Source organism: Haplochromis burtoni, unplaced genomic scaffold (assembly GCF_018398535.1).
Source record: "Haplochromis burtoni strain Fernald_Lab_line unplaced genomic scaffold, NCSU_Asbu1 Contig_80, whole genome shotgun sequence".
NCBI classification, from domain to species: domain Eukaryota; kingdom Metazoa; phylum Chordata; class Actinopteri; order Cichliformes; family Cichlidae; genus Haplochromis; species Haplochromis burtoni.
In genome coordinates, this window is record NW_024582441.1 from 488,264 (window position 1) to 506,196 (window position 17,933).

At 40.1% G+C, this 17,933-nt stretch overlaps 1 protein-coding gene across 7 annotated transcripts; it reads right to left on the reverse strand.

Moving 5' to 3' along the window:
- Nucleotides 1–29: 29 nt before the first annotated feature.
- epn1a (epsin 1a) lies at nucleotides 30–16,888 on the reverse strand. Of its 7 annotated transcripts, none has more exons than XM_005925293.3 (15): nucleotides 16,789–16,861; nucleotides 15,998–16,047; nucleotides 15,795–15,840; nucleotides 12,237–12,397; nucleotides 11,857–11,958; nucleotides 11,323–11,481; nucleotides 9,877–10,005; nucleotides 9,422–9,542; nucleotides 9,160–9,317; nucleotides 8,922–8,993; nucleotides 7,646–7,729; nucleotides 6,133–6,412; nucleotides 5,334–5,498; nucleotides 4,856–5,098; nucleotides 30–653 (listed from the first exon to the last, which is right to left on the reverse strand). In XM_005925293.3, exons 5-15 carry the CDS (start codon nucleotides 11,923–11,925, stop codon nucleotides 187–189), a joined length of 1,947 nt encoding a protein of 648 aa, XP_005925355.1. In that variant the 5' UTR covers nucleotides 11,926–11,958; nucleotides 12,237–12,397; nucleotides 15,795–15,840; nucleotides 15,998–16,047; nucleotides 16,789–16,861; the 3' UTR covers nucleotides 30–186. The 7 variants fall into 7 exon arrangements, with proteins under 7 accessions (XP_005925355.1, XP_005925356.1, XP_005925354.1 ...); XM_005925294.3 differs by lacking the exon at nucleotides 16,789–16,861 and adding an exon at nucleotides 16,561–16,782; XM_005925292.2 differs by lacking the exon at nucleotides 15,998–16,047 and having other exon boundaries at nucleotides 16,789–16,888.
- Between the last annotated feature and the right edge of the window lie 1,045 nt (nucleotides 16,889–17,933).

Sequence of the window (17,933 nt, forward strand, 5' to 3'; positions counted from 1 at the left end):
AAAAAGGAAAAGATGAAACATTTTTTTGATTTCGTTTTTTTTGTTTGTTTGTTTTCTTTAAATATAGAGATGTAGACATTTTTCTTTTTGGACACAAATTGCATTGGTGAGGGGGGGGGTGACTGAAGGGGGCAGCAGGTATGACAGAGGAGGCTGAAAGGTGAGCCAAGTAGTGGTGACACTTCCTCAAAGAAGAAATGGGTTGGTGCTTGTGCCCGTCGTTCCTCCACCTCCCACTGATCCTCCAGCACCCATCACCCCTCCTGGTCCTGTGGGCCCACCCAAAATCAGCTGAGGAGGTGGTGCGACTCCGGGTCCCATCAGACCTGAGCCTGGGGGTGCCATTGGGGAGAGCCCGCTGTACGGCATGCTCATGGGGCTGGGCTGCATCATGCCCAGGCCCATTCCCGGAGCCCCCATTCCCATACTCATTGGCACCATGCCCATTCCTGGTTGCACCATGCCCAGCATGGGATTGGGAGGCACAGGACTGGTGCGGAGGCCGCTAAGGCCGAGTGAGGAGGGCTGAGGTGAGATGGAGGTCATAGGAGGAGCCACCCCAAAAGGGTTAGATGATGCAGGTGTTGGAGAAACCCCCCTACTGGAAATGGTACTGCCCGGAGTCACTGCCATGCCAGTAGCAGGAGATGAACCTGGGACAGAAGAAACACGTACACAGGATAAATCAAAAGTTCACTCGTCTAACACATTTTTAATTTAATGTTATTATTAACATTGGCACAGTTTAATGTGGAGCTGGAGGCTGTGGAGTTGTATTAAACATGCAGACGATCTGTTAACGTAGTCTGATACCAGAATGGTTAAATTACAAATACAGCTTTCTAAAGGCTGACGGCAGCTGTCATATTTTACATGGAAGGAACAACTTGCAGCAGACAGAGTGAGTCTAAAGGGGGGCAGGGGTGTACTAGACCATATTCATTACAAGGCTTTCATAACATTTTTCAGATTGAAAGTGAACTGATATAAAAAAAAATTTTTTTGGTTTGCTTTATTTTTTAAAAAAAAATAAAAAATAAAAGTTTTTTTCATGAGCCATTAAACTGACCCGAGGGTTGTTAGGTTGGTCAGTGAATTATTGTTAATATTAATTAACGTCTATACCAGGGGTCGGCAACCCTGGGCACGCTTGCCAGCTGGGTTAACTGATGGCATGGCCATAAGTGGACTGGCCATCGGGATACCGGACATTTGCTTGATGGGTCAATGGTGATTTTTCATTTTTATGGGCCGATTATTATTATTTTTTTGTAACGGCATAAACAATGAATGGTGGTGGATTGGCCAGATGCTGGCCGATGTGTAAAAATAACTCAGTTGTTTGGTGGTTGCTGTGGCAGAGGATCCACAGAGGCCAGCAGGTGGATGAGCGAAAGGGGAAGCAGGAGGAGGAGAGACCCGAGGCGGCCGCCGGTCCGAGTGTCAGGTGAACTGAACTTCCGATAAGAAGTTATGACCTGCAGTCTATCTGGGTCAGATATAAACCAAGTTTAGGTGTAGTTTATTTTCGTTGGGCTTACTTTTTCCCGTCAGTTACAATAATTCATACTGTGTACTAGCTAGCATGACTGAGTTTCTATACAGCTGGGTGGGTGCTATGATGTTACTGATAATGAACTTTATTTTATTCATAAGGTTAGTTAGTAGAGAAAAACAGAATCGTCTCGTATTCAGAGAAAATATTACACGTTTCATATGGAGCTGAAAAGAAACAAAGTTTGTCCCGTAAAGACACAAAGCTGGAGTTATTCTGGGTCTTTACGCTGCACAGCTGCCTCTTCTCTCATTCTCTCCCCCTCCCTCTCCTGTTGCTACTCCAATCATGAAACTGATCAGTGATCAGTGATTAGCTTTTCTCTCGTTTGTTTATCGCCCACTTTGCGCCAGAAAGAGGAAACTGCCGTATGTCGCGCTAAACAACAGCATCACGTTTAAGCTTGATCAGCTGTTGTTAGAATTTATTTAATATTAATTTCTAGGATCAGCTGATGTTTGCTGGAGCCACAGCCGTAAAAGCTGCTGGTCATGATATCGGTTTGGATATGTGGTGAGAGGGAAACATGAAGATGTCCTTACTGAATCATCATTAGCTGAACAGGTAGGAGAAACAGGTTTACCTTTTAGGTGACATTAATGAGTTGAAGGGAAGTTATGAACTGTTTCTGAGAGACAAATAACACCAGGATCCTTTTCTAAGCAGCTGACAGCTGGTAACTGTGCAGGGGCGGGTCTAGCAAAGTTTTGTCCAGGGGGTCAGGTAGGGGATTAACAGGGAAAGGGGGGCACAAAGAAATACTTCTCTTTCTTATTCTCATTTAAAATGTCTAGCTTTTAATAAATAATTATCTGAAGCTTACAACCAAAGTTTTTATCTGACCTAAAATGTATAGAAATCATGCATATACCAACAAGACAGCGTACATCACTGTTACAACAGCGTTTGTTTTCATTCAAAGGCTTTATAGCTTTAACATCTGGTGGGCCGGTCTCTGGTCAAAATGCCCGGGCCGATTTTTTGTCCCAGTCCAGCCCTGGGCACGACATGCAGTGAATTAATCTGAGAAGGTGCATTCAAATAAATGGCCGGGCCAGCAGTGCACATCGCAAATTAGCTCACATAGACACAGTAGTTGTGCCGCTTCTTATTGATGGTATCTTAGCTAACAACCCCAACTACCAGATTCAACTTGTAATTGGCTAAAAATAACGTAGCCTACCGGTGAGAGGGACGTTGCTAGCTTTCCACATTCTGACACTTCAAAAGCTTCAGGAGCTGTCTGCTCAGCGCAGCATCAGCACCACGGAAATACATGGCTACCTCCGTAGACTTGAGACAGAATTCATAATAGGTTTTCTGGACTTTCAGGTGTATGGACCAATGTTTTCTTTTCTGATCAAACCAGAAAGCTTTAATGAGCAGCTGGATTTGTCTCGCATTAACTGGCTGAGTTAATGCCAGTTAATGCAACATTGAAATGCAGCTGATTGAACTGGAAAGCTTGACTCTGTGGGGGTCAAAGTTTGCAGAACTACGAACGCAGCTGGAATCCACAGCTGTGCGTGTTCATGGAACTTGCATTTTCACCTGCTGGACATCACTACCTGACAGGTTTAACTGTCTTCAGAACATTGCAGAGGTCTTATTGACAGATTTTGGCTCTACATACTGTATCTGTGTGAGCAGATTTTCTCTCACATGAATAGTGTCCTCAGGTAGCCGTCTGAATGCTGGACACTCGGAGACCTGTGTCTCTGAGTGGGAGACCAGAAATCACATTAACATGTGTGTCTCTGCATTAACAAACATGCCATATTGGCCCAGTTAATTTTTCTTACCATTGTTGTGAGGAGACCATAAATAGCATTTGCATTTCTGTTGTACAGTTCATTTGCTGTTATGGAGTTCTTGTTATGGATAAAAAGTGTCTGTTTTGTGTTTCAAAATAGCTGATAACTATTCGCTGATAGCTGCCAACATCTACAAACAAATATAATTTTACAAAGTGGTTCTATATAGTGTGAAACTGTTAATATAGAGCGTTATTAAATTTATTGCTAATGCAATCATATGGCACATTGACTTCTGAGGAAAGTTTAGACGGCACACATCATCAGAAAGGTTGCCTACCCCTGGTCTATATCATAACATCATCCTTATTAACATCAGAAAGCCTTTAAGACATAGTAAAGATACATTTTTACTGGCTTAGTTCACATTGCATATATATCTTAATATATCTGGCTATGATCTTTCACAGTATTTGAGATTATTATATATTTTTTGCAATTAAGAAAATGTTTTCTTTAAAAAAACAACAAAAAAACAAACAAACTAAATGTGAATATGGCACGCACATACAATTAAAAGGGTTGCGTTTTGTCTTTGCTTTGCTAACAGACGTTTTATGGAATTCATTTTTAATACATTGCACTTTCTAAAAGAGCAGTTCATTCTGAAACTTCTGTGTTTTTTGCCATTATTGTCTGTGTTTGGTCGGTAACGATGTGTGGATTGTGATTAAGAAGAAGTTTCTCGTTATCGAATCAGAAAATGCCACAAACGTTATTTGTAAACCACAATAATGAATAAAAGAATGGAGACAGTTTGACATCTCCGAGTTAAAATCTCGCAGAGAAGATTAAATCAATTTTCGCCATGTTAACCTAGAAGTTTTAAAATTTTAGCAAACAAAAAAGCAAAACAATATTTTGGACTTCAGCCTGGTTTCTGCATGTTGATCAGATATTATGATATTGTGACATGTGCATGAAAGTGAGGCAAATGCAAAAAATAAATAAATAAAAATGAAGAGATGGGAGCTGAATCAGTAAACTGATCGACCAAATTAATCAGAAACCACTGTGATAATCATTTTACATCTTCATTTTGTTTTTATTTCCCTGACAAGCATGTTTTAAATTCATTTTTCATCTTTCAAATAAAATACTCATATTTTGTTTCAGTTCCACAAAATAAAGGTGGAAACGCAAACATTTGCTCTTACATTTTACTTTTACAGTTACTCAAATTTTAATTTTACATTTAAACAAATAAGTTATATATTTTCTACTGATTTATTAACTCAATGATTTTCTTTCCTTTTTCAATTTCTGTAAATGCTTCCATAGGCTGATAAAAGGTACGCCCCTAAAGTTTGCAAAGCCCCATTACACAGCAGTTTCATGTTAATGTCAGTCATTTTCATATAAATGCTTACAGAAATTCATGAATATTCCAGGCTCTCCCTAAATACGAGTTACAGGAATTCAGCGAGACTGAATTTGTCTTTCTGGACACAAAACGTCGAGCTCATGAAGTTCAGCTGTAACTAACCTGTGTTCTGAAGGAAGGGGTTGTGTGCTGATGAGGACGAGATGGAGGGAGGCGGTGGCTGTTTGGGTTTGGGTTTAGACGGCACCAGAGAATCGAGATCCACCAGTGCTGCGTTGGGGCCCAGGAAGGACTCGGGAGTCTTCCGAACAGGAAGTGAAGAACCAAGAGAGGACAGGTCAAAGGGTACCGGTGAGCCTGTGCTGTCAGCACCTGCTCCTGAAGATCCTAGTTGCTCTGGATCTCCTAAGCGAGGTAATGAGGAGCAGAAAGAGTAAATCAGACTCTTAAAAACGCACTCATAACAGCAAAAAACAATATCCGAGTACATACTCACACAAAGGAGGATGAAATGTTAGACAGGACAGCTGCTGAGTGCATGCATTTGGAAATTTGTGTGCAAAATATGTCAATTCTGTTTACAATTTTGCGCCAGAACCCGAGCATGTGAGAGTTCACGTAGTTTTAAGTGTCAATGTACCTGTGCCGTTAGTGTGTTTGGCGGAGCCACTCCAGATGTCAGAGGTGATAGGGTCAGAGGCAGGGACAGGCCCGTCCTTTGCCCAGGGGTCTACTGGCCCCCCGGAGGAGGAAGTGCTGGGAGGCAATGGAGGACCCCAGGGGTCAGCACTGGGGGGGGTCACAGCTACAGGGGAGGGAAGGACACGCAAGGGAGGGGAGGGTTAACACAACACCTTACAGGTACAACTCACAATAAGGCGGGGACAGGAAGCTGGGCTGGGCAACAACAGAGGTGTTTCTCTCTCCTCAACCTCTCCATTTTTAACTTTCCAGGAGGACTGATGCAACTGACAGCCACATTACTTACTCCTAAAGATAATCTGAAACTTATCGGAGGTAAAGGAGAGATAAGAAGCAACCTTATACATTTAAAAATAAATAAATAAATAATAGATAAATAACTGAAAAAGGCATACAGAGGGCAAGAGAAGAGAAAGCTCTGGTTGAGACAGCCACAGTCAGTCCTGAGTAAAAACAAGAGGATAAAAATCCCTGGTTTAGACACAGAGGGGGAATGGCATGCTTGCTTTCATCACTACAAAGAGAAAGCATGTATAGACGGATGAAAAGATCAGCTATGACAGCATGGTGACATGTATGAGGGGAAATGCAACCGTGGAGTGAAGGGGAGAAAAAGTCTCCACATCCTCTTTCACCCACAGAGACAAGGTTCTGTTTTAATCACCAGCAACAAGTACAGTCCCACCCACCTGACTGCCGACAGAGGTCAAACATGACCATGGGTCGAAGATCCTTACCTGAGCTTCCCCAGGGGTCGACGTTGTTTACTTTGTTGGACGATTCACCCCATGGATCTGGAGGAGGAGCTATAACAGGCGGAGCTCCCCCACCCCAAGGATCAGAGCTTGTAGGGGATGTGGGTGATGCTACCCCCCATGGATCTGTGGTAGCTGTGCCCCACGGGCCCGAGCCGGCAGAGGCAGAAACTGTGGGTAGAGGTGAGGGCCCGGCGGAGCTCACGACAGGAGCAGCAGGGGTCCCCCAGGGGTCCACAGCACTCAGCTCCATCAGAGCGCTCTGTACAAGAGAACATTTAATGAATTAATGCTTGCACAGCTGATGGACATCATTACACACGTTTCACTATGCCAGCACATTTATCATTTTCTATCAGTCTTATTAGCCTGTTCTCTCTCTCGGGCATTCATCAATAGTGCTGATGAGATGTAAAACCACAGAAGGAGAATTGTTGGCATCTCTCCTCTGTCAGCACCAACTTTTCTTTCGCTGTTTTTTGCACATTTTTAAAATTATTTATTACTTGAGTTGGGACTTAAATGAAAGTGATTTCAATCTTTGTTTCAAAAGTTTAGTTTTCCAAATAGTTTAGGGAAGTAAGCCTTAACCAAACTGCTCACTGTGTGGGCGGTTAAAGGCCTTCTTCCTCTCCATTGTTTTTGCAGAGGCTTCCATTTTTCTTATGCGTGTTTGGTCTTTTTAAGCAACTATTTTACATGAATAAAATTGGGATAATCTCAAATGTTGGCTTGTATGAACCAAGGATCAGGGGAGTAGAACCTCAGGTGACATTCTGAGGTTAGATAATAGTGTTCTGATAAAGGAGAAAATTGAAAATTAGTAATATTAATTAATTTAATATTATTAAAAATAATAATAGCTGTTAGTTATGCTTTGAAGACCATCTGCAGTCTCAACAAAGATGCCTTTTTGGTGGAAAATTCTGGCAACGGCTGAACTGATTTTTATTACTGTAGAGGAGAAAAAAACTGAATGAAAGCACAAAGGTATCTCACATTTCAGAGAATGATTAATGTGTCTTAAGCTCTGAAACTTGAAAGACCTGAAGGGTTGTGTAACACTGAGGAGTAGCTTTGGACCCAAAGCTTTCTTACGAACGAGCGGATTATTGCATCAGTCATGATAAAATCTACGCACTGTGCATTTTATGGAGCACAATGTGTCTCCCCAGTACAATGAAAGCATTGTGTGTTTCCAAGCTTCATGCAAATTTGAATCCTTAGCAACACTGCTTACACATGAAGTCAAATAAGACACCTGATAATGCTTTCACGTACCATCTGCTTTTATCTTTTTGCTGAACAGTCCATCTGTATTTTACCAACACTTTTAGTATCTGAAAGTTTTCACTTCAAGTCAAGTCACACTTTGTTAATCAGACACACAGCTAACAAAGCTGAATTTACTCATGGAGACACACACAGACCCAAGTAAAGGAGATGATCCAATGCAGCTTATCTATATTCATTAAAACAAAACAAAAACACCCACCTCTTCTGGTTTTGGTTTCTCCCTCTTGCTCTCCTCAATAGCCATCTGCAGTCTCAGGTCATCACCTCTGCGCAGCCGCTCCTCCTGCCAATCACAAACACACAATTATATCCATCAGCAAACTCCAAAAACGCACCACAGGCACAGATTCATTAAATCCACACTGAAGGTCAGTATGAGCGAAAGAGGAAACCCTAACCTTTAATCATGATTCAAAGGCAAAAGATAAGGCTGTTCACACAATGTGTGTGAAGAGCTTGTAATTTTTACACAGCTTAACACAATTTAGATTACAAGCGCTGTCACGCGGCATCCTAAAACTGAAGACGGTGGCAGGAAGATGTCTTAGACATGGGTAGGCAAAACGGCTCCTGAGAGGGAGGATACAGGTGCAAAAGCAGCTGTGGTTCGTTTGTTTGCTATCAAATGCTGCCATGGTGAATACTCCAACTGCTGTGTGGGTTTTAACTGCCTGCACCAACAATGGTATCAGTTCGGTAGCTGCGCACAGCAGAGCTTCTTTATCACCTGAAGGACAAAACTTTTATAGTAGAAATAGAAAGCCTTTTATATGAAATCAATAACAATTAATTTCAGCTCAGATGGAGCTCTTGAACATCAACTTAAGATCCTGCCTATTGCCACCTTTATTCTAACACATTTCACTGAGGACTGACAGCATAACACAGACTTATCTGCAAGACAACAGATCGTCTTTAATGCCAGTAAGCAACATTAACATTAAATCTGAAAGGCTAAACTAGTCTAGTTTTACAGTAAGTGCAGGACTGCAAACACTTGATGCAGACAAACAGGGTTAGCACTCAGTAAACACAGAAACAGGAAGTTACAACAGCAGGAGGGTGTTAGAGGTTAGGAAAGAAATGTTTCAAATCAAGACTAGGGTTAAGTGCATGCTATCAGAGACGGCAATGAGAAAGAAAGAATAATCAATACTTGCAAGCCACTCATTGTTAATAAATTATGGCAAATATTTGCAAGTGACATGCAAATTCTAGATGGCAGATGATTAATTTGTTAGGTGCACGTTTTTCTTGCAGTTTTAACACATCTTGATGAGGTTCTGAAAAGCGCCTCTTAGGATGCGACTTTTTAAACTGAATTACTGCAACAGGATTACTGCAAATACGAGCATTAATTCATTTTTTCTTGATCGATCAATACTTGACATTTGCTTGAGAAATTCCATTTGACAGAAAGACAGATAGTTGATGACTGGCTCTCCAGCCAGCTGGACACACTCTCTGCCCCTGACCTGTTGGTGAATCTCTTTGCTGAGTGTGAGTGCATAGCGGAGCTCTGCATCCTCCAGAGGGTCCGTGCTATTCTGGGGGAGTTCAGGGGTTAAATGGTGAGAGCAAAGCTAGGTGTGCTGCATGTACAATATTTGTAAAGCCTTTGTGTACATAAGTGACGTGTACATTAGACTGACTGCAAACTTATCTGAAGTAAAGGACCAGTAAGCTTAGCTCAACAGGTCTACTTGGTGTTACCTGCTCTGCCTCTTCTTTACTCATAGCCAAAGCCAGCTGGAGCTGCAGATCTTCTTCTCCAGAGCTCTGTGGCCAAGCCTGCTCACTATCAGCACCCCCAGAGTGTGAGCCCAGCGACAGGCTGCCCCCCAGGCTGGGTGCTGAGGGGGCTGAGGAGGCTAAAGTGGAGATAAATATGCACAGAAGGGACCAAACCCTCTTATAAATACTGCAACTGTGACCACTGGATCAGTCTGTTAACTACTTAGAGTAGGTGTCTCACCACTGGAGGTCTGTGCCATCTTCTCTTTGGTTTTCAGGGCGTGGATCCTCTCCTCTCTTAGTCTCTCTTCATCTTTTAACAGCGTCACCAATTGTTTGGCTTTCTCTCGAACATTCACACCCTGGAAAAACAAAGCGAACCACTGTTAATTTGATACATAACATAAAACAGATACAAAATCAAGTATAAAAGCAGTTACTTACACAGCATACTGTATTGATTTAAAAAATGTTTTAACTCAAGCAAAGCTCATTTATCAACAACCAATAAAACTTTTATGGCTGGCTTTGTGTAGTTGCACAACAGGTCAGAGACACCTAGTCAAACATGCTGCTTGTAGTTTAGTCAAGGACGTTTTACAGAGTGCGCCTGCATTCCACAAATGTGGACTTTAATCACCACTGACTTTCCTTTCCTTTCCATTCAGCTTTGAATGCATGGGTGTGTCTGTGTACCTGGTCTTTGCCATCTCGGTCTATGTACTGGAAATCCTTGAGGGTCTGGACTGCGTAAATGTTCTCTCGGCACTGCTGGGCAACACGTTCTGAACCAGTTTTGATCAGGTACTCCATAAGAGTCATAGCCTAGAGAAAATGGAGAGAACTGTAAATTTTCAAATACAAAATTCCCAAAAAGAAAATAAACATCTTACACACAAAAATAAAAACAAATATTTGAGCTTTCGGTTTTTAAATCCCACACATAATTACTGCCCATCTCTGTACTACAGACATAACTACGCCATGGATTCCCATCCAAAGCCCCAAACCTTTTTAGGTGGCAATTATTCCCTGCTGCAGACACTCAGACATTGCGGATAAGTAGTTATTCCTGGAAAACTTTTTTTAAAGGGCACATAGGTAGTGCACTCTTTGGTAATGTCCTGTAAACAAACCTGCGCTGTCATAAAAAAAGAAAAAAGAAAAAGAAAACAGAACTGCACACAGCTTCAAGCAAAATGTCTGATGGGAGACTTTGTTGCTTGGACCCAAGCAGCGCACTTGCAGACACCGAAACTACAAAACATCAAAGGGTGATATGTCTACCAAGCAGTTTTTTAAAGACTATGGCTGTGCCATTAGGTGAATCTTAATTTCGGTTTCCACGACTTATTAACACAAGCTGATTCTGATAGAAAGATTATTATGCTGCACTCTGTTTTGGACATTCCTTTCCTTTACTGTAACCTCTATATAAAAGTCCACATTTACTTCCAGCCAGGCAGCAGATTTAGTTTGGTTCACATTTATTTCTTTATTTAGTTTTTCAGTTGAATTAAAGTTAATGGAAATACACTTGTATAAAAGACATCATTCTTCTTTTACGTTTAGTCAGTCGATTTTTGCAAAACCAAAAATTAATTGTAATCTTACTATTTAATACAATAATTGTGACTATGAATTCTCCTATAATTGAGGCACTTTCCTTCCAAAGGTCTGTAAGAATTGTGCCATATTTTTACACATTTCAAAAAGGCTGCGTTTGCCACTGTCAGCTTTTACCAAGGCACCTAATGAAGGAGGGGTGGCATAAATACTATGTCAACCAATAGTCACAGTGGTGCTCTGTGTGTGTAAATACCACGAGATTAGTATGAAAATAATACTTGCAGGAACATTTTGGGTCTCTCGGTTAAGCAAAAAGACAGAAATATGCAGAAAAAAAAAAAGGTTGCACACTGCAAGGTCCCAGATTCGCCCTTTTTATTAAACCAGATATCTGATGAACTGTTCCAAACAACTTACTTTTAAATATTCACAATTTAAGTAGCATGCTTTATTTCCTTTGGATGAAATAATGAGATAATGATATGCTATATTTTGGAGTTTTCCCCATTGTGTTTACGGTCTTGTGTTTAATCTGTATTGTTATTCCCCAACTTCACTTCTGGACTCACAAACCTTGTACACATGTCTCCAATTCTTGCCGTGGTCATTGAGGCGCTTCCACACCATGCTCATGATTTCCGAGAAGGCCACGACATTGTAGGTAAGATCAGCGATCTCTGACATAAGGGAGCTGCTGGGGCCCCATGGGTCATTCGACGTCGCCTCCCTAACCTGGACACAAGAACACACAAAAGGGATAAACCATTAATTATTCCACTCAAACCGACTGAGATGGGAATTATTTCAGACATTACTTTGTGACATGTTGGTGCACAGTGTTCTGAGTAACAAAATAAATTCAATCAGATCACAAGCTGCAGAGAATAATGAATGGGTACGATATGATTAGATTAGCTCATTCTCTACATAACAAGGGGAAGAGTGAGGAGGTTCTCCAAAGAAATATTAGATTATCGGAATCCGCATAATCTCATCATCTGTGTGGCAGAGATGCATTTGCTACACTTAAGTCCTAGATACAAAATGGGAATGTGTGCAGAAAATGAAACAGAAGAAGAAAAGCCAGCTAAGAAGCCAAGAGACAACCTTGATTTCAGCCTCTGAATAGTTGTGGACGATGTTCTTTACTTGTCGCCGTAGCGATGAGGTCGACATGGCAACGGTCTGGCCACTCAGCTCTGTTGAAATCTGAACAGCAGATGGGCAAGACGAAATGTAAAGTATAGTTAGTACAGTACAAATAATACAAGTTTATTTCCAGCGCACACAAATCAACAAGACTTACAACCAATAAAACAACCAGCAAGAAAGACGATGAAGACTTGAAATACTCGTAAGGAAGTGTGCGTATACAAGAGTCTGAAAGAAAGAGCAGCAGACTTTAAGAAGAACAATCAGTGAGTGGAAGATGGCATTGGTAACCCAAATCAGCATCAAACGAGGAATAAAGACAATATCATGCACACCTGTTACACAAGACTGATGCAGGAAAAGGGTCTCTCCTCTTGGTATATTGCCGTTCCTCTATCTTGGCTGCCACTCATTCATGGAGTGCTTTGTCTCGGTTTGTCTGTTTCTTCCCGTGGCAACATTGGGTCCCAAAACCACAGACTAAGGGGGATGAAAACTAGGGAGCAGGATTGAGATTAATGTAAGTGTAAATGCATTGTGACTTGGATACTTCTGCTACAGCACAGCGAGCAGCCTTAAACTTAATCTGTCACTAAATCTAAAGTAACCATTTATAAAAATTTTAAAAAACAAAAGGACAAAGGAGATATTCAGCAACAAATATCACATGATCTGTTGCTGATCCACACATGCTTCACAGAGACACAACTTATCAGTTACAAGCTTTTTCTCTTATTAGAGCAAACAGCTTAAAAATAGGAATGCAGTCATTTTAAATATGACCATCTGACTGAAAGCTAATACAGGTTGTCTTTTTATTTACTTGTCAAGTGAAGAGAAACATTACAATCTACACTATAAATAATTATTCAGTGAGTTTTAAAGTCTGTTTTCTCTTCTTTACATCTTCTTTGAAGATTTACCCCAGGCCAAACTGATAAATAATGTTTACTGACAATGTTAAATTCCATCTTTAGAAGCAAAAAATAAAAGTAATCAGTAAAAAGAGCAAGAAAGCGTGAATGAAAACAAAGTAAATTTATGACAGAAATGTAGCAGTGAATTTAACTGGATGCGATTTTACAGAAAAAGATGGCGTTCACACTTTCAGGCAAACCATTTTGGCTCCTCAACCTTGATTCCTTAACAAAGTCAATAATTTAGTTTTTACATCTAAACATCTAGGCAACTTCCAGCTTCACACCAGACTAAATTTATACAAGAGTTGCACTAAGATAAATATTTTAGAAGGGATCCGTTTACTTAACTTCAGGTACTCTAATCATTACACTGCCACAAACTTTAATCTTGAACCCATATTTGCAGGCCTCAAGAGCAGAACCACGGATTATTAAAAACAACATATCATCAACCAGTGCTGACACTAATCAGAGACAGAGTCACGTATGGATGTCAAGAAAATGACATGCATGGTTAAAACAAACTATAAACTTGAGACGGATTTTAAATGAGTATTTTAATTCGAAGAGATTGATACCCACAAGTGTGGGAAACCTTATGGTGCAATAACGTATAGTTTCTGTTTTGCAACACCACTGACAGTTCCTGAATTTGGTCTAAGAAAAAAAGAAAAAAAAAAAACATGGACTTATTCTGTTTGCTGATGGAGAAAGAAAAAAGGCACGCAGAATGATTTTTGTGGATCAACAGCACATCCCTCACTACCTGCTGAGCTTTTTTTAGTATCCGATTGCTCACGCATCAGGTTGAAACACTGTTGCTGACCAGATGCAAGCTCTCACTACCACAATCTGCATTTTCCTTGCGTAACAGATGCTACCTCAGCTTGTGCCACAAAAATACAGTCAGGTCCATAAGTATTTGGACACCGACAGAAGCACTGAAGGGGCTAGCTACACTTTTCTGATGTGAACAGAGGCAAAATTACAAAAACTATCACTCTCAAAACACTTATGGATCTAACTGAATAAAGGCAATAAAACAGATCAAAATAAAGGAAGCACATTGTCTTTCCTTTATAATATAATAAATATCAAATTTTCCCCACCCACTGTATGAGGACCTTCCCCCAGGTGGCAAACCAGCACTGGCAAGAAACATTGCCGCTCTTTCCGTTTCTCCAGATTCAAGCAGATCCTTCTTCATACTGAACCAATAAAGTAAAGAAACTGACTTCTACAAACAGCATGCTGGTTACAAACTTGAGATTAGTTAAAGAACGAAAGAAAAATAAGATTTTAGCTCTGACTGCTTGTTACTTATTAAAATAAGTTGTAACTTGCAGTAATAAATCAACCTGCTGACAATGTTTAAACCAGTGGTTCCCAAATAGTGTGGCTGGATAAAAAAAATGATTACTGTAACTGCACAAGAAGTAACCAATGAAATTCAAATGTACTACATTAGTTGACATGAAATGACCTGATTGAGAGTGAGGAGGATCAAATTTGCACAGTGGTAAAACTGATCACTTTTTTGTATAGAGAAAAACACATACAACCACTTCAAGATCAAGAACTGTTAGGAGGGAAAAAAAAATACAAAAAAATATACTTTTTTTATAGCTTCAGCTGGACTGGGATGTTAATAGGCCTTTATTTTCTGAGAGGTATTAACAAATGTGAACGCTGTGCCACACAAGCAAGACACACCTGAAAACCAGATCTTGAGAGAAACTCCGACTACTAAGTTGCATGTTTGTGGAGCTTACTGGAGACCAAAAAAAAAAAAAAAATTGTAGGTGTCACACTTAAAAGTGCTTTCATCTGACACAACAGCTAAAACAGTCATTCACACCATTTTAGCTGACATAAAGGCTAGTTTCTGCAGATATAAACACTGGTTTAAAGTTTGAAAACTGCTGGGTCATTCCATCACAAAACAAAGTGGGCCTTCTGCTCGAACATCGCAGATATCCCTAAAAATGAGATGGTCCAAAGTTTGGATTTATATTAATATATGAAATACTTCTCTAGCTTACACTTTGAAATTTGGGACCATGTTTGAATGAGCATACCTCAGCAAATATTAAAGATAAATACCTGAAATTTACTATATCAAATGATGAATCGGTATCTGTAATTTCAGACAAATACAGAGTATTTTCTAACTAAAATATGGAGGGGGAAAATGAAAGCCATCTTGTAAATTCCCATGTTTATTCACATACTGATTTAAAAAAAAAAAAAAAAAAAAAATCACATTGCAAAAGCCAACTATTAATAATTTCTGAGTGATATATAATTGTATTTCACAATTACACAAAATGAAATGTGTAGAATATTGTTTTGACATGACATTCTTAGTTAATTCATAATCCAAATATAGTAAATTTATAGAGTTTCCAGAGTTTCAACTGAGAAAATTTTGTTAAATACATGCACGTTCTTAATTTTCAAGACCTACTGCCCTGTATGACTCAGGTTAGGTTTAAAATATACAAAGAATATTAAAAATGCAGTGAAAATGTACAAAAAAGACAGGCACATCGGACAAGGTTGAGCAGAAAATGTTCTTAACAATTGGATGATTTAGGATGGTTTGGCCCCAGTGTCACGTTCAAAAATGCCTTCATCTGACAACACAGCTAAAACTGTCATTCACACCATTTCAGCTGTGTGAAAACCATTCGATTACACATTTTAAATGGATTTTAAATGGCACAGACTTAAAGCCTTTAGTTTGGATACTATATGAAAAACATAACCGTTCCAAAGATCATTAAGTGTTTTACATGAGCCTGACAGCTATAAGGGGTTCAGATTTGTAGGTCAGATAAACATGAGAGCATGTTGCATAACTGAACAGAAAGCAACCATTGCAAAAGTCAGTTCAGAGACTCCTGAAGCCCAGTGCCAAAGTTCAGACACGCCAGCTAATCCGTGATAACCATGATAAGTGACATAACATACCTTTTATATAGCTCCTCTTCTCGGATATCGTCAGTCTGAAGCCACACTGAAGGGAAAAAGATCCCCCACAAAGTTTCATCAGAAGCACTACAGTACACACTTTATCAGCCTCAAGCGCCAAAAATACACAGATCTCTCACTTATATCACATACAGAACAAGCGATAAACGATCTGCTGTAGCGTTTATTTACTCATAACTCACGTCACAGGAAGCTGCTCTATATGAAGGATGGATTGTATGGTCGAAGCCAACTAAAAAAGGCGAAAAGCAGGCATAAGTGTTAACTGATTTATTCCTCCTATCACTCATATCCAGCTAACACTGCACAGCCTCCCGAAGACGTGACCCCCACCCAGATAACGTTAACGACCCTGCCAGGCAGATGCTGAGCTCCCTGTCACACCTATTAAGATAGCAGGCTAACTAAATGACATGTTAGCAACCAAACTGTCATCTAACGTTTTTCTAGCTGCAAGCAAACGATAATGCCCGCTGTAAAATGGCACACACGGGTATTAAGAGAACATTTTTATGTCGCAGAGGCTTAATTTATCGACTAAAGCTGAGCACCAAACTCTCTTATTCCCAGCTAAGCTAATCGAAACTGTTTGCGATCACTTTGCTATCAAAAAGTCTGGGTGTAGTACTAACAGGTGCACGGATGGGGTTTAGTTAGGCACAAAAAAGCGGGGTAACTAAACAGAACGAGTCGCTCCTGTCCCAGCGCTGAATTACCCCAAAATCGATAAAAAGGTGAAGGTTACCTGCCACTTTGACTGATAAAAGAAATCACTTTGCTGCTGTTGCTGTTCGGACACATTAGCCAGCTAGCCTGGTAGCAGTTAGCTGTTGCTAGTTCGCTACATGACTGACAGACCGTATGAGCTCCAGCTTCACGTCCTGCTTTGGGACACTACTGAATACACGCATTCAAGAGTCGAAAAAGGCTGACAACCCGGCACAATAAATATCTAAAATAAATGTCTACTGACCCTGCTGTAGCTTGAATGTACGAGGAGATGGCCGAATTTCCGCTTCCGTTCTCGCCTACAGGAAAGACCGCACCCCCTGTAGCTTTGTTTTCCTGTGATGGTAGTAGGAGACTCATGAATTATTAATTGAGATGAAATGAAAGTCTCAAATAAAGAGACATCGAAATGATTGTTTATTACCGTTTAATACGTAATACGGGGTACGTTTTTACATCTGAGATAAATTTCCTCTTTAATATTCATTTTGTGTCAAAGGGAAGAACTCACATCCTCTTTTTTGTCATTATTTTTGATTTGGGAGACGTTTGTTCCACGTTTTCCAGACTTCTCAGAGATTTAAAAAAAAAAAGATTTTGTGTGGCTAATAGAAAAGAAAACTGTTTGATACTATACAAGGTGTCTCTCTGGTTTCATTTTTAAAAATCCTAGATGAGGAACTCGTTTTACTATTGGCAAGAAAATGGAGAACTTGCCCCTGATTTTATATTTTTACATTGTGATAGGAGGTTTAATATTAGACAAAGATTACCCAAAGAAACACAAAATGCAGTTTTTAAATGATGATTTCATTCATTAGGGTAATCCAAACCTAGCTGGCCCCTCCTCAGTAAAGGAACTGTTAATTAATGTGAACAACATTTTTTTTAGAAAGCACAGTTCAGTTTCTTTAGCTGTCTCCAGGACTGATTATTGCCAGCCTGTTGATTCGAGAAATCACTTAAATCGTTCCTGTCTGACCAAGTGAAATAGGCTAAAAGATCCCAAAAAGGAAAGCTTCACACCACAACCTAAAGAAATAGCTGAGAAACACAGTCATCAACATCGATCAGTCTGGAAAGAGTTACAAAGCCATTTCTAAGACTTTGGGACTCCAGTGAACCATGGTGAGAGCCATTATCTACAAATGGGGGAAAAAAAGTGGAATAGTGGTGAAGCTTTCCAGGAGTGGTCAGCCAACCAAAATTAGTCTAAGAGCACATTAACGACTCACTCAAGATGTCACAAAAGAAGTAAAACTAACAAAGCATTTCATAAAAGAACATCATACCATCATTCAAACATGGTCGTTTTAATGTGATGGTCTGGGGCTGCTTTTCTGGTTCAGGGCCTGGGCGACTTGCCATAATTGATGGAACCATGAATTC